Source organism: Mandrillus leucophaeus, unplaced genomic scaffold (assembly GCF_000951045.1).
Source record: "Mandrillus leucophaeus isolate KB7577 unplaced genomic scaffold, Mleu.le_1.0 Scaffold608, whole genome shotgun sequence".
Taxonomy (NCBI): Eukaryota; Metazoa; Chordata; class Mammalia; order Primates; family Cercopithecidae; genus Mandrillus; species Mandrillus leucophaeus.
The window spans coordinates 757,809-774,164 of NW_012106564.1; the positions used below are offsets into that span (position 1 = coordinate 757,809).

General features: G+C 37.8%; 1 protein-coding gene across 1 annotated transcript in view; it reads left to right on the plus strand.

Moving 5' to 3' along the window:
* The window catches only part of ABI3BP (ABI family, member 3 (NESH) binding protein), a 126,662-nt gene that overhangs the window by 32,218 nt on the left and 78,088 nt on the right, over nucleotides 1–16,356 (plus strand). Inside the window, exons 18-30 of the mRNA XM_011999891.1 lie at nucleotides 884–943; nucleotides 1,765–1,854; nucleotides 3,455–3,487; nucleotides 4,262–4,345; nucleotides 5,965–6,021; nucleotides 6,885–6,968; nucleotides 8,060–8,119; nucleotides 10,655–10,714; nucleotides 11,559–11,642; nucleotides 12,984–13,040; nucleotides 13,830–13,913; nucleotides 15,378–15,437; nucleotides 16,215–16,298. Of these exons, the coding sequence (XP_011855281.1) occupies nucleotides 884–943; nucleotides 1,765–1,854; nucleotides 3,455–3,487; nucleotides 4,262–4,345; nucleotides 5,965–6,021; nucleotides 6,885–6,968; nucleotides 8,060–8,119; nucleotides 10,655–10,714; nucleotides 11,559–11,642; nucleotides 12,984–13,040; nucleotides 13,830–13,913; nucleotides 15,378–15,437; nucleotides 16,215–16,298 (897 nt within the window). The remainder of the gene's footprint in view (nucleotides 1–883; nucleotides 944–1,764; nucleotides 1,855–3,454; nucleotides 3,488–4,261; nucleotides 4,346–5,964; nucleotides 6,022–6,884; nucleotides 6,969–8,059; nucleotides 8,120–10,654; nucleotides 10,715–11,558; nucleotides 11,643–12,983; nucleotides 13,041–13,829; nucleotides 13,914–15,377; nucleotides 15,438–16,214; nucleotides 16,299–16,356) is intronic.

Genomic DNA, 16,356 nt, shown 5'->3' on the forward strand with positions numbered 1-16,356 from the left:
ATCTCTTCTGTTATATATGCCTTTGGTTCTGAAGATGCTCTCAGCGGTGGCGTAAACCAACTTTCTGCTATGATGTCTTGAGCAGTAAGGGAAAGTCAGCCTCTCTATAAATGCCTAAAGAGTTTTTTGAGGATGAGATGTTTGAATGTTACATTTAGCCTTCTGGGTTTAGTGGAAGATAAATGGAGATGCTAATACCAGAGAGTTACAATTCTTGATTAATTTTATATCTATGTATAATCAATTTCAGAATGTTATAGAAATCCTTTTTATCTAGACATAAAAGTTGTATCATTACCTTTTAGACCTTTTTCTTAATTATCTCTGTTTTCTACTTGAATAATTATCTCCTAATTAGCCATTTGAAATAAATGAATAAGGAGGCAGAGTAAGAAGCAATATCACATTTATCACAAATAAAAGGTACAAGACTTTTGCATAACTCTCACAGATCTCCAGTAAATAGACTGAGAAGATTTTTCTAATTCTCCTCACAACTACCACTCTCAAAGCAAATTAATAATGGTGGTGAAAACTTTTTAAATACCAATGGAAGCTTTGATAACAAATTTTTAGAGTACTTTAAAATCGTATATTGGACAACTAAGATTTTCTTGGGTCCAGGTTTTTTATGTTGTTGGAATCAGATAATGAAATACAGAAAAATATTTTTCATTGCCCTTATAGGGATGCAAAGGGTATGGATATTTTGTGAAATAAATGGATATGACAGTATGGCTAGTTAGGGGAAAACAAATAGTATTTTCCCAGAGTTCAGAAAATGCATTTAAAACATTAAAGGGTTAAGAAGATTCATTTTCAAACTAATTTTCTTTTTCTATATTTCTTAATCTCCATTGTTTATTGTATTGCTTTTGGTTAGTTCCCACCACAGACATTGAGCCTGTAACTGTGAGAACTGAGGCTCCAGTGACAACATTAGGTAATGACCTCTTCTGTCTTTGAGTTTTTTCTGCTCATTGTCTAGTCTATTCCATCACTATTTGGGCTAAGGGTTTTTCTTTCATAAGATTTTCTCATCATCCTCTTGTCATTGAACTATATTCTTCATTTTGAATGTATTGAAAGTGCTTAAAACAAGTTACTTGGTTATAAGCCCATACGCCACTAGTGAACAGCGTCTGTGTCCCATTTTTCCCATATTATCCAGCTTTAATGCTTGACAGAGCCTGTGATTCTGCTCCAGTGCTGTTCTATGTTAAAGCTGAATTTCAAATACAATTAGGAATGGCTGCCTGATAAATATCAATTATAATTCTGTGGGCATCTTACTTTCTGTTGTTTTAAGATATACAGAAAATTTTTATTATCTACCAACTATTTTAGAAAACGAAATGTGCTTATACTAATAACTTTTAATGGAATGTGTGTCTGAGCCAGGTAATTTCTTAGTACACTCTCCCAAAAGCAGGTGGGCCTGGGTCCCTCTCTGATGTGATGTCTACGTGCCTATGTCTGACTTCCCTTGGCTCTGGGCCCTCTTCGAAAATCCTATACCAGCAACTAATAATAAAGTTGCAGTTTATTTTTTTTAATTACGTATATTCCATCTGTCTCAAAAGACCTGTCAGTAGACCAAAAATACATATTTTTGCATATAGATGATCAGAAGAAAATGCTAAACCAAAGAGACAAATTTCTCAAGACTTAGGAAAACTTTAGAAAACCTTTAGAAAACCATGTGTAATCCTTTGTTTGGTTTCTGGAGTCATAAGGCTACAATAACCAGTTTCCTTTCTTCAGCTCCAAAAACATCGCAACGAACAAGAACACGTCGTCCACGTCCCAAACATAAAACCACGCCACGCCCAGAGACACCGCAGACCAAACTAGGTAAATAATATGTGGTTCTTTGTCCCTGTGGCATCCCATTGGATGTGGCATGGGGGTGGCAGTTTCACATGCCACCTTATAACCCACTTGACCCTTGGGGTGAAGGCCCAAGTCATGGAAAGCAGCTGCTACCACACAGTGCTCTGGCAATACCTGTGACTTCTCATGCTACTTGTGTGAGGACCTCCTTGGTGCCTGCATATTTTATTTGCAACCAATGCTATCATGGTAAAGTTCACTTTTCAAGAGAATGATGGCCTGCATATTTTATTTGCTTCTCTGACATTCCATTACATTTTTCTCTTTGATTCCTCAGCTCAGCAAAAATTGACCTGATTAGGTGTCTAGTTAGCATATTTAGTTCAACCTGTCACACATTTTGAACATTTGCATCTGTGAGGAATATTTTAGAAAAAAAAAAAAAATGACTTACCTGAGTTAAAAGAAGCTGCTCTTGTGTGAGACTCTTCATAATAGATATACAGGAGTGTGAGGAAAAGCAAATATTTATTAAATTTTACCAACTGTTAAGCACATCGTTAATTCTTAGAAAAGCAAAACATCTGTGGGCTGATAAGTGTAATGTGAACCTTTAAGGAGAACTCCATTTCTACAAAAAATTTAAGAAAAATTAGCCAGGTACGTGCACCTGTAGTCCTAACTACTTGGGTGACTGAGGTGGGAGGATCTCTTGAGCCCAGGAAGTGGAGACTGCAGTTGCTATAATTGCACCCTTGCACTCTAGCCCGGGCAGCAGAGCAAGAGCTCATCTTGTGGACCTTGAAATTTGTAGACCCTATAGATTTATTGGTGGATGGGTAGGAATCATATAAACAGAGGCAGGAAGGTGTCGTATGAGGGTGACATTGGAAGGATAGGAACTGTAAGTGCAACCTGATTGTAAGAAAGGCAAAGTTTTTTTAGTTGGACAGTAATGCTGCTTTTGACGGGTCTACAAAGAGCACTTCGAATGCCTGACTTCGATGATTGGGTTTGAGCCAATTGGCTCCAGCATGCTCTCCTAACCTAGGGGTCAGGCCTTTTCTGTGCTGATAACAGAGAGATGCACTAAGTTTGATGGACTGAATGACCCTCTATATCTGGCTCTTTGTATGCCTTTGTTTGAATAGAAGTCTTGGTCTTTTTCTAAGGTGCACGCTCAACACAGAAGAGCATTATCTATTTTAATCACTCATCACTGTATCTGCTTAAACATATCAGTAATTGCATCATCACGAACTAGGGCTTTATTTTCCAGTTTATAGTGTAACTATACTTTCACATTAGTTTTTCCTAATTTTTAAACATAACATTATTAGATATTGTAAGATTTTTCTAAGCAGGGTTTTCTACTGTATTATCAGATAATATAAAAATAAGAAAAACTGGTAGCTAACCATGTTACAGATGCTGAGGTTATATCTGTTTCATAAAAGCAAATAAATACGTACCCTCACTTGAGAACTTCAAAATGTTTGCTTTGTGGCTATAGAACCAATGCTATAATGGTAAAGTTCACTTTTCAAGAGAATGGTGGCTTTTCTCGTGTGTTTAACATTTATTTCTGTTTAAAATTGCTTTTGATCATTTCTTGCTACAGACTTTGGACCTATTACTCCTGGGACATCTTCAGGTAATGACTCTCTATGTCCTTCAGCAAGTGCTTTTTCTTACTCATTGTCAGATTTCGCTATGGTGCTGTATAGGCAATGGTACCATCTTTTGTTGTCATCTCATTACAGTATTCATCTTAAAATATGGAAAGCTTTCTTTTTAACAGAAATATGCAAGGACTTAATTCAAGACAGCTATCTGCTCCATAGCCCAGTTTGAAATTGTGTCACGTCTGAGTCTCTGAACTATACTCTTAGAGCCAAGATCCAACTACAATTCCCCATATATTCCTTATTTAGAGCAGCAACACAGTATCAAATGATGATATTATGCAGTTTCTTTATGCACCTTTCTGTTTTTCAAGTTCTATATAATTTTTTTTGCTTTATTGATGTTCCTGTGAATTTTATATGCTTAGTCTAGTAAATTACCAAGTGGAAAATTTGCCCCAGTTATCTTAAATTATAAGTGAATAGTGTAGGGTTGGTTAGAACCTTTCTCACACCATTCAGAGTTAAGCAGTGATTTGGATTAGGGACACTTTCGAGAAAATAATGATAGTTTCTAATGTTTCTTTCTTAAACATAATTATATGTATAATTCTTATCTCTGAAGAACTTTCAATTATCAAAGAAAACCTATTAACAATCTGAGGGAGAAAATTTCAAACCAAAGTGACAAAGTTCTCTCAACTCAAACTCTAACAAGTATTTTAAAACGTAGAGTTATGTCATCCTATTCACAGTGAATGGAGCCATCAGCACCATATTAATCCTAAATTTTCTTCCTTCAGCTCCAACAACAACAAAAAGAACCCGTCGTCCACATCCCAAACCTAAAACCACGCCCCATCCAGAAGTACCTCAGACTAAACTGGGTAAATATGTAGTTTCTGTTTTATAGAATCCAAGCAGTCTACCACGATTCAGACTGTAAGTTCTGTGTACACATAATCTATTGTGTCATGCCCTATGTATCTCTTCAGAGTAAAAGCTACTGGTTAGTGAGGAGAACATGAATAGCTTAGCACCTCTTGCTTCCTTTGTAGGGATCTTCTCTGTTGATTATTTACTCTTCTTGCTCTTTTATTTCATTCCTGTCTTCAAGATAAAGCTGCTCAGTATTGAGCCAGTGCACAATCATTTAAATCAACTACTTTTATTAAGTCCCTTCTAATTCCCCAAAGCCATATTAGTCCATACATCAGAAGTGGGAAGAATGTTTTCTTTCCCAGTTTACACTGTAGTTGTAAACAAAAGCTCTTCATGCATAACCAGTTAGAAACGAATATGAGGCAGCATGTTTATGCAAATATAATTTCTTGTATGGTATAAATGCCACCTCCTAGAAGCATGGCAAATATTTAGAGGAGGAAAATGTCCAGGATAATTAGAAACCAGCATAGAAACTGGATGAGTAGAGGGATGAGGGAACAGAGGCTGTTAAGCAGGGAATGTGTTGAAGCTGGCTCACCAGACAGGGGATAACTCATTGATACCCTCCTGTTTAGTGATGAATTAAAGGGGGCTGGGATGTCTACTCAAGAGCTTAAATTTGATCTAGGGGGCTTCAATGATTCCTACTTCTGCACAGGATCATGCTTTTTCTGTTCTTAGAACTGAAGGTACCCAGCCCAATGATACCAAAAACTGAGAGTTGGTTTTTCAGCTACTTAAGTACAGCTGTGTTTACTACAGACTTAGTCTCTTAATGAGTATAGTCTCAGCTTCCTTTTGGCTGTTAGTATGTGTGGTGCACAAACTCTAGGGCAACCTCCCAATGATTCCCTGCTCCTGGGGTTAACACCTTTATACAATCCATCCTCTCCCTTTCTCCCTCCCTGTCTGTCTCTCCCTCCCTGTCTCTCCCTTGTGCTAGCATGGCAGACACACTCCCAGCACATGCACCTATTCAACAGAGTGACACCCATCACCTTTGCCTTAGTTTATTGGTTAAAAAGTTGTCAGGGATCCAGCACATACTCAAGGGGAAGAGATGACAAAGATGTTAACACCAGAGATAGAAACCACTGGGGATCACCATAGGGACTCTCTGCTACACTGTGTTTGCTTTCAAATGTAAATGTTCTATCTGTCATTATTGATTACTGCTTATAATGAGTGCTTTTTGGTTTTTTGGCTTCCACGAAAGTGCTAGTCTTCACCATATCGTTTTCTAAGAAAATGGCTAACCAGATTTTCTAGTGTTCATTAGAATCAGATGGTTAACCAACCAGAAGATCTTACTGTTGACCTCAGTGAGATGCTCAGCAAAATCCAAAGGCTATTGCTGACTATCTTCTGAGTCAAATGAGTACTTGATTACAGTTTGGAGAAATATTCAAAGGGAAAAAAAATGCATCCACTTTCTTTTGAGTTACGATATTAAGAATTAATTTTGCAGCCTTAGAAATCTGATGTTTAGTGGTAAGATGAATGTTCTGACATTTCATGCATTCACAAAATCTCTTTGGTTTCTTTTATTACTTTTGATCAGTTCCTGCCACAATCCTCGAACCAGTTCTTAGAACTGAGGCTCCAGGGACAACAGTAGGTAATGGCACGTTATGTCCATCAACATCTGCCTCTCCTGCTCATTTCCAACCTATTCATCACCATCATAACCACAGCTTCTCTCACTTCACAAGGCTTCTGTGTCATCCTCTATCATTCAATTACTTCTTAATAGATGTAAGAGTATTAAAACAATTTCTTGTTGGTAAGATAGCCAAGCATGAACTTATGGTCGGTTTATATATCTGCAATGTGATGACTTTGAATTCCCCACATCTTGCTCCCACATAACATTTTAACCACATTCTTTGTTACTGAGTTTCAAATATAATCACTGGAGGCTGGGGGTGAAGGTGTCTGTCCCTGATCTAGGCTAAGTAAATCGGCATAGCTATTACAGTGTGACATAGTGCTCTTGCAGATCTAAATTTCTGCATTTTTACTGTCTGCATGATAATGATTTTTTTTTTTTTTTTTTTTTTTTTTGGCATTCGGGGTAAGGATGTGTTCTTGTTTCAGTAAAGAGTAAAATTTTCCCAAGTAAAGAGTAAAATATGCCCAAGGCTGGTAAATTTAAATTATAAGCACCATCACAAATATAAAATCACCCTATATCTGCCTTCATCACTGCCATAACTCAGCAAGGTTTTAGAACTTGTTTTTCATTCAGGAATCCCTGTGAGAAGCTCCTTGAAATATCATCAGTAAACTTATATTTCTATGTGGTTTTTGTTCTTCAGAAAAAGCTACATGATAAAAAGAGACAGCTTATTGAAATAGGGGCAAATATTTCAAACCCAGAAGAAACATTTCTTGGAAGTCAAGAAATTATAACAAATATAATCTTATCCACAGCTTCTGGAACCAAACACATTGTATTAACCTGAAGTTTTCTTCCTTTAGCTCCCAAAGTGCCTCAACGAACTCGTCGTCCACATCCCAAACCTAAAACCACACTGAGTCCCGAAGAGCTTCAGACTGAACTGGGTAAATTTGTAGGTCATGCTTGAGGAATCCTAGCAGCCCACCCCAGTGGGACGCAAAGAGAATGAAGTAGCCAGGCAGGGTCAGCAGCTAGTTCCACATCAGACCAGGCAATGAGGAACCGGGCTGGGGAGATGATGTGGTAGCCAAATTCCTTATGCTTCCATCTCAATGTCTATTTAATTCACTTCTCATTCAATTCCCTTCATCCCTTCAACATTGAATGTATGATAAAGTGAAACAGCTAGAGAAGGAGCATATGTTCATGCAGGTGGGAGATTATTTCTTGGTAACTAGTCATGTAAGTCACAAATAAGGATCTAAGGCAGGAGTTGGCAAACATTTTCTAGACAGAGCCAGATAGTAAATTTCCTAGGCTTTCTGGGCCGTATAGTCCCTGTAGTATTTTCTTCCTCTTTTTTTACAACCACTTAAAAACAGAAAAATCATTCTCAGGGGAAAATCATTCTGGGGGAAGAGTAATGGAGAAATTCAGAAAGGCAGGGAATGTATGGAAACAAGCCTGAGGAGGCAGTTTCTCTGACTGCCAGAGGCTGTCAGGCTTCTAGGTGTTGATGAGAACATTTCATTGAGGTGTCTGCAGCTAAGTAAGAAGGGGTCTTGAACGCTGGCCTGAGGAGTTTGGATTTTATGTAGGAATCATCTGCATCCCTGTGCAGTCGGGCTTTCTCTGGGTGTTCCCCAGCTGTATACCACAGACTGAGGGGCTGGCCCTCTTCTTGTCCTCTTAAGTACTCATGTTGGACAAAGCTCGTGGTCTTGTTCCAAAGATGAGTTTTCAGCAAAATGCGTATGGTCTACTGTGCTCTATTAGTTAGGTTCAGATCACTAAAGAATGAGAAAAACTCCTGGGACACTTCACATGGACCATTATCTGAATTACCTGACTACAAAGTAAATGACCGTTCCTCCTAAGAGATGAATTGGTACTCAAGGACACAGGTGCCTCTTTCTCTGGGCTCAGGAGGCTGATTGTGTTTGCTTTGTGCTCTGGACAGATACATCATGACCTGGTAAAAATTTTTTTGAATGTTCTGAGTTTTTATTGTTTTTTGTTTTTTTTTATTGGCCAGTTCCTGCTACAATCTTTGAACCAGTTTCTCCTATAAAAGAGGCTCCAGGGACAACATTCGGTAATGCTGCTTTCTGATCTTCAGCAAGTGCTTGTTCTGCTCACTGTCCAGCTTATTCCACTTTATATTGCCATTCAATTACATTTTTGATTTTGTAACGGTTGAACATGCATGAAACAAGTTGCCTCTTGCTCATAAGAGAGCTATGTCTGAATCTAGTTTGGGATCTTTCCTGCTCTATAACTTGAAATGTTTATCGTATCATTTTGGTTTTGGCTTAACCGGAGCTCTCTATTAAGGGAGATTTCATATATTCTCATGAAGTTCTGACCTGATCTATGCTAACCAGGCTGTAACACAGAAGTTTCTTTATACATCCCTTATACACCTCCCTCTTTATTTTTTTTCCTTTTTTGGGGTTTATATTTTGGCTTTTTTATCCCATTTTACAACCATTCCCAAACATCTACCTTTTTAATCTGCCTGTTATTTTTGTTATTTTGTTAATGTATGAGTAATATTTTTAGTGAATTATCTAACAGATAACGTGATCAAGGCTAGTAGATTTAAATAATAAACCCCATCCTTAGTATAAATTGAATTCCCCCTAGTCTCCATCATAATCTGGATGATTTATAACCTTTTTAATCCAGGCAGGGCACTCTAGAATGTGATAAGCATATTAATCCTAAGTGTCTGAATTAATAGCTTTATTTAACCTGTCAAATTTGCATGTTTGCAAATTTGTTATTGAAGTATCTTAAATAACAGAAGATAAAGTATAGTAGGAGCAAAATTTTTGCATTAGAAAAATATATTTTCTGAAGCTCAGGAAAATCTACCAAGCTTTGGAAAAGCTAAAGATTTTTTTAAGCCTACAATGTGCAGAAGCATAAGGTTTAAAATAACTAAAGTTTATCTTTTTCTATCTCCAAAAACCTCCCATTGAACATATCACTCACAGCACAAACTTAATACCACTCTGTGTATGGCTACTCTTGAGACTGTACCAGATAAATATAGGGTCTTTGGTTTATGGAGCTTAGGAGCCTGTCACTGATAGAAATAATAGGTTCACATACCCCTTAGTGAGGGAGTCCAGAGGATTGTTACCCCCGATGGTTGACAAGGAGTCAGTTTAGAAGAGACCTGCAGGATCTTCCGTTTTTGTAGTAGGAGACATGTTTTACTTCGCAGTCTGCAGGCTAGTTAAATACAAAAACTTCCCACATGAAAAGCTTAGAGAATGAGAATAAGCCAGGATGTTTTTGCAAATTAAAGATTTTTCTTGGGAATACAAATGTTAAGTGTTAGAGTTATTATAGGGTCTTAAAGTAAAAAATGAATTTGGGTGTCAACAGAGGCAGGAAAGAATTTGGGCCTTGAAGTCACATCACAATTTGCACAAATAGGAAGGTGAGAATGAACAAAGATGAAAAAATTGGATATAAATAGAGGCAACCAGAAGAGGCAGAGATCCTGCTTCTAGGGTCAGCCAAAACATTTTTGTTGGTAATTCTGCATTTGGATGACGCCGTGGAAAGTGGAAGGAGGGCTTGAATGTCTCACTCATTGAGCCTGACATTGTTCTCATGAGCATCAAAAATCTTTCTTCCACACTAGATCATGTTTTCCCTCTGCTAAGTGTGGACAGGGATTTACTGGATGCCACAGACTGAGTGGCCACCCCTTACCCAGCCACTGCAGTGCTATTGTTTGGACAGAAGTGAAAAGTTCTTTCCAAAGTGGAGTTCCCAGCAAGATCATCAGTCATTTTTAGTTATTTGTGTGATGACCATTTGGATATTTCATCCATTTTTCTGCAACCATAATTTGATAAACATATAGTACATGTTCTCTTCAGCATCCACTAAAGTGCAAATTAGTTTTTCATGAGCTTCTTGAGAATTATTAGAAACATATTTAAATAAATGCCTTAAAACCTCCTAAAGTCTTCCATATTATATTCAGATAAACACCATAACTAGAGGAATTCTTTGCCTCATGTAGTGCTAAAGAGAGACCGAAGATGATGACCATCTCATGAGATGGTGTACTTGGTATAGTTTGGCCAAGTCTAGACAAAAAAAAAAATTTCCATTTGAAAAAGGGCTGCCATTACAAAGCAGTAGAGATTAGGGGGCTTAAATAACAGAAGTCTATTTCTCACAACTCTGGAGGTTGTAAGTCCAAGATCAATGTATCTACAAGCGTGGTTTCTCTTGAGGCCTCTCTCCTTGTCTTGCAGATGGCCGCCTTCTCACTGTATCCCCACACAGCCTTTTCTCTGTGTGTGCAGCTCATGTCTCTTTTTCGTATGCGTCCATCAGTCGTGTTGAAGTAGAGTCCCGCCCTTATGACCTCATTTAACCTGAATCATCCCTTTGAAGGCCTCACTATGAGGATTAGGGCTTCAACATTATGAATTTGGTGTGTTGGGGTTGGGGGGTGGAAATGTAATTCAGTCCTAATGCCCTTCCCAGAAATGTTTAATTATCCCAGAGGCAGTGTTACACAAGCAAGATACATTTTGATGTGAATACTATAGCTCCCACACATTTTTTACAATCTCTTTTGTTTATTTTATTACTTCAGTTCCTGTTACAGACCTCGAACCTGTTACTTTTAGAACTGAGATCCCTGCAACAACCTTAGGTAACAACCCTGCCATTACCTGGCTGTTTGCCAAGTGCTTTTGCTGCTTGTTGTACAGTCCATTCAGTCTTCATCCCTATAACATAGCATGTCTTCCTCTGTGAAACAGCAAACATCACTGCCTGTGACCATTCAACTATTTCTATCATCTGAAGAATACTGAAGCCTCCTAAAAACAAGTTTCATGTTGTTTTTATGAGAGCCAGGCATGAGCTTAACTCAAAATATTTACCTGCCATGTGGCACATTTGAAATTGTCATATCATCTTATGCTTCATTTAACAGAGTTCTATATTAACATTGAGTTTAAAACAAATTGGGATCTATTTCTTATCTAAGCTGATTGGCAATAATGCCTACTCTTACTCTCCTTTGCACATCTGAGTTTCTAGATTTAAAAAAAAAAAATGCCCAGTATGTTTCTTTCCTTATTGGTGCTTTAAGTAATGATATGTTTTATTACTAGTTTGACAATTAGGGAATTACTGAAGTCTGAAATCTTAAATTATAAACCTATTCCTTAATGTGACCCTAACTTCCTATCCTTTCTCATTGAATACTCTGCCCCAATCATTTTTTTTCCCAGTGAGGAAGTTCTGTAAGTTTCTCAATACAAGTGCTAATCTTCGCTCCTTGGGTGAGCAACTTGACTGTATACATGAATTTGCCTGAAAAGTACCATCAATGATAAAATGACACATCGTTATAAAAGGAATGAAAAAGTAAAACTGAAAACAACTAAAGTTCCTGGAACTTTAGGAGATCTGACAAGTTTTGGAAAAACCTTTCCTCAGTATCCAGAATCTTAAGACCTAGAGTAACACAAGGCTTTTTCTTCCTTCAGCTACCAAAACAACAAAAAGAACTCGCCCTCCACGTCCCAGACCTAAAACTACACCGAGCCCTCAGGCACCTGAGACCAAACCCGGTAAATCTGTGATTCCTTGGTTTAAGGGTGATCCCTGGCAGCCTGTGGCAGTGGGGACTGAAGCAGTGCCAATGCTGAGCAGCAACAGGTCTTATTCTCCCTAAGCACAAGGGCATGAGGCATCATCAGTACCATCGCCTCTGCTCAGCTTTCAAGGAGAATAATGTGTGGCTGAGACCCAACTGGTGCCAGCATATCTTATTATTTCTATGTGAGACTTTTCTTTGAAACTATATGGTTAGTATATTTCTTACTGTCAAATTCCATTCACATCTTAAAAGTAGAACTTCTTTAGCAGAGCTAACATATTCAGTTCAAGTAAATGTAATTGTAAGTGCCTTGCATATTCCCATTCCCACACTGGCAACCATGGGTGATATGTCAGCTGTAGGAGAGTTATTTTATTGCAGAAGGAGTGGAGTTGAAGCTAAGCTTGCTGACACAAACATAAAGTAATGATCTTTATGTTTTAGCTCAAAAGAAAAGATCAAGGTGGGCTGGACTTGGACCTTGGGCCCACTGAGGATTTGGATGCATGGAGGGAAGAATGAACTAGAGCAGAAGGACCACATGTGTTGAGTCAGCTGGAAAGGCAGTCCAGTCTAGATGGATTCCTTCTAGATGGTCATATGTAACTGTTGATGATGGTGCATTTGGAAGGGTACATCAAGCCAGATGAAGAAGGATTTTGAGGGCCTGATTCAGAAGCTTTAGATTTGATACAGAGACATCAAAAGCCTTTGATTTCCCTTTATTCTGGGCTGACAGCAGACAGATGCTCTACCAGTTATTGCAGGTTGAGTGACCACCCTGTACTCTTAGTAAGTGTCATGGCTTGGACAGAGATCTCAAACTCTGTCTATAGATGAGTTCCTGGCAAGATGAACATAGTCCACTTCAATGATTAATTTTTTATATCGGTTTCAAACATATGAACTGTCTCTTTTATCCATGTTTACTTATACATAAGTGCTCATGTTCAGAAGTACAGAGTAATTGTATCTTTTAAGATAATTTCTAAGCATATGTGAGATAAATGCATTAAAATGTTTTCCAGTCCAGTTTTCATATCAATTCATTAGTTAAAAACCTAATAGAATTTCATGTTGACTTCTTTAAGCTTCTCAACATAGTTCAAAAGCTAAGCCTGGGACTCCCCGTGCCTATAGTTTGGCCAAATCATCAATGAACAAACACGCATTCTTCCCCTCAGTTAAGAAGTTAATTTTTTTCTTTGTTTCTCCGGAAGAATTGACATACTAGTAAAATTTGTTTGCATGTGAGTATTCTGACTTCTCATATGTTTAAAAATCTCTTTGATTTACATGTTGTTTTGGTCAGTTCCTGCTACAGTCCTAGAACCTGTCACTCTTAGACCTGAGGCCTCAACAACATTAGGTAATGTTGATACACAGTGTTTTCGACAAGCTGCTTTTGCTTATTGTCAAACCTAGAGTTTCAATTTGTTTCATGTGACAACAGTGTCATTCTTGATGGCCATTCAACTCTTCTTAAAATTATGAAGACTCTTAACTGTTGCTTTTAAGAGAAGCAGTTATGCATGAATCTACAGGAAGACATTTATTTGCCATATGGCCTGCTTGAATTGTCATGTTATTCTGTGTTTTGTTTAAACAGTGTTTGTGATAAAGCTGTGTTTCAAACATGTTAGTGGGTTTCTAACTCCTACCTGGACAGATAAAGCTATTAACTCTTATAAAGCAAAGAGGACCCATTTTGCACCTAAATTTCTACCCTTTTTTCTATTTGCATAGAAATTTATTGTTTTGTCTCTAGTAAGGTCACAATATATTCAGATTTTAATAGCTCTATAGAATATGTGCCAAAAATTAAAAGACTAAGTTGTAAATCTCAGATTTAGTGGAACTGTCCTTCATTATCTGTTAAAATTTGGCAATAGTACTTAACCTTTTTGGTACCCAGTAAAGCTACCCTATGAGATTTTCATTAAAATTTCTAATCTTTATTTCTCAAATTAAAAAGTGATTTTTGTCTTAAGGAACTTTCTATGATAAAAGATCTATAAGGAGGAATGTATGTGACAAAAATCTCAGACTAAAAGGCAAACACCTATCAAGCAGTAGAAAGTAATGTTTTTTACCCCGCACAGCTTCTAGAATCATAGATAGTGTAGTTATGTAGTAACCCAAGAACTTCTTCCTTCAGCTTCCAAAACATCACAACGGACACGTCGTCCACGTCTCAGAACAAAAACCACACCACGTCCTGAAGTACCTGAATCCAAACCAGGTAAACCATGTGTTCCTGGTTTAAAGAGTCCCTGCAGCCTAAGCCAGCATGGTCTTAAGAGTAATCCCAGTGGTTGGGAGTAACCAATAGGCCCCTGTGAGAGGGAAGCTACAACTCATGGTCAGCGGCAGATCCCACTGTGAAACTGTAAGAGAAACACTGTTAGGAGATCTGTGAAGCAACTGAATGCCTCATGCTTCCTTTGTGCAGTCTTCTCTGGCACTGTGCATTTTATTAACTTCCATTTATCTCTAAAAAATAAAACTTCTTTAGAAAAATTAGACATATTCAGCTCAAGTCAACAAACATTAAGTGCCTTAGATATCCTCCCAATCATATTAGCACATTTGGGGTATACATCAGATGTCAGAGATGCATTTTGATCCTCAAACCTGTGAGACAGTTGAGAACAGAAGCCTTTCCTTTGTAAATAAAGTAAAAGATGGTATGGGGCAGTATCTGTGCAAATATGAGACTGGTTTTGGAGTGCTATCAACAAGATATGCTTAGTGTGTAAATATTTGGAGAAGGGAAATATAGATTAAGAAGAAATGGAGCCTTGAAATCACCAAGACACAGGGATGAGTAGAAGGGTGGGAAGAATAAAATCAGAAGGAAGACACACAAGTAGAGACCAACCAGAGGAGACAGTCTAACTGGACAATTGATAAAAAGATGTCTTACTTTGCTGGGCACAGTGGCTCACACCTGTAATCCTAGCACTTTGGGAGGCCGAGGTGGGTGGATCATGAGGTCAGGAGTTCAAGACCAGCCTGGCCAAGATGGTGAAACCCTGTCTCTACTAAAAATACAACAATTAGCTGGGCATGGTGGTGGGTGCCTGTAATCCTAGCTACTCAGGAGGCTGAGGCAGAGAATTGCTTGAACCCCAGGAGGTGGAGGTTGCAATGAGCTGAGATCACGTCACTGCACTCCAGCCTGGGTAACAGAGCAAAACTCCATCTCAAAAAAAAAAAAAAAAAAAAGTCTTCAAGATGACAGGCAAATCCCTTCTGAATCTCACTAGGACCATGGATACCCATGGCAGAGATGCCTAGGTCCCTGATGGAGCAGTTGGGATTTGATCTGGTAGACATCAGCAAGCTGTTCTTTCCACATGAGGGCATGTTCTCTCTTTGCTCAGAATGGAGGTATATCCTACTCAATTCATCATGCTAAGACCTCTGTCTCTTTCCAAAGATGAATTCCTAGCAATACCTACATAGTCCATTTTGTATTATTAATTAGATAACCAGAATGAGGAATAAAGAAATAGGTACCTGACTTAGGTACCTGTCTTAGGTATCAAATTTCTGGAAATCAACTGCCTACTTTTTTAGTTTTAAAGGTTGCCATATAATTCTATAGGCTGTATTATACTAGTAAGACTCATTTTTGAAGAAAAGTTTTGAGTTTACATTCATTTAAAATAATCATTTGGTTAATTTTAATGCTTTTGGTCAGTTCCTACTGCAGAGCTCAAACCTGTTACACTCAGAACTGAGACTTGGGTGACAACACAAGGTAATAGCACGTTGCAGTCCTCATTAAGTGTCCTTCCTTCTCATCGTCAAACCCATTCCATCATCATAGCCGCAGATTCTTATGCTTTTTAAGACTACATCCTCATTCTCTGTTGTCATTCCATCATATTCTTCATCCTAAAGGTATTGAAAATACTGACTCTTAAATCACCCTTTGTTTTTAAAAGAGCCATGCATGAACCTAACTCAGGCTATCTTTTGGGTATGTAACCATCTGAAATTATTTTGTCATCCAGTGTGTTTTTTTAACCAACTTTTTTGTTAAAGGTGACTTTAAATGCAGTTTTCTTGATTCTAACATTATTGTGGTACCAAAGAGTTTCTTTATGAATCTAAAGTTCTACTTAACTCACTCATTTTTGCTATCTATGTGATATTCTGATTGACATTTTTGTTAATTATGTGGTCTTGTTTTAGTAATTGTGAAAGAACTTACAACTGACTACCAGCACTGTGATATTTTAGCAGTGACTCTTAACCTTTTTATTTGATGAGTCCTATTGACTATTGTTCACTTCTTAAATTAGCAATTTCATTTTAGAATATGACACTTTCTCCCAAAAAAACTTTCTTTAATTGTAAAAGGAGACATACTATTAAAATAATAGTAAATGCTTCTAATTAAAAAGTTAAAAAGACATATTTCCTGAAATATGAGAAAATCTAGTAAGTTTTAAGAGATCTCAAACCATGTGTCATGCTACTCATAGCTTCTGAACTACGGACTCTGTAGTAACTGAAGGTTTTCTTTCTTCAGCTCCTAAAACATCACAACGAACTCGTCGTCCACGTCCCAAAACTAAAACCACACCAAGTCCTGAGGTTCCTCAGACCAAACAGGGTAAATTCAGGTTTCTGGTTAAAGTAGCTCATCCTAGCAGTTCTCGGGAATTTATAAT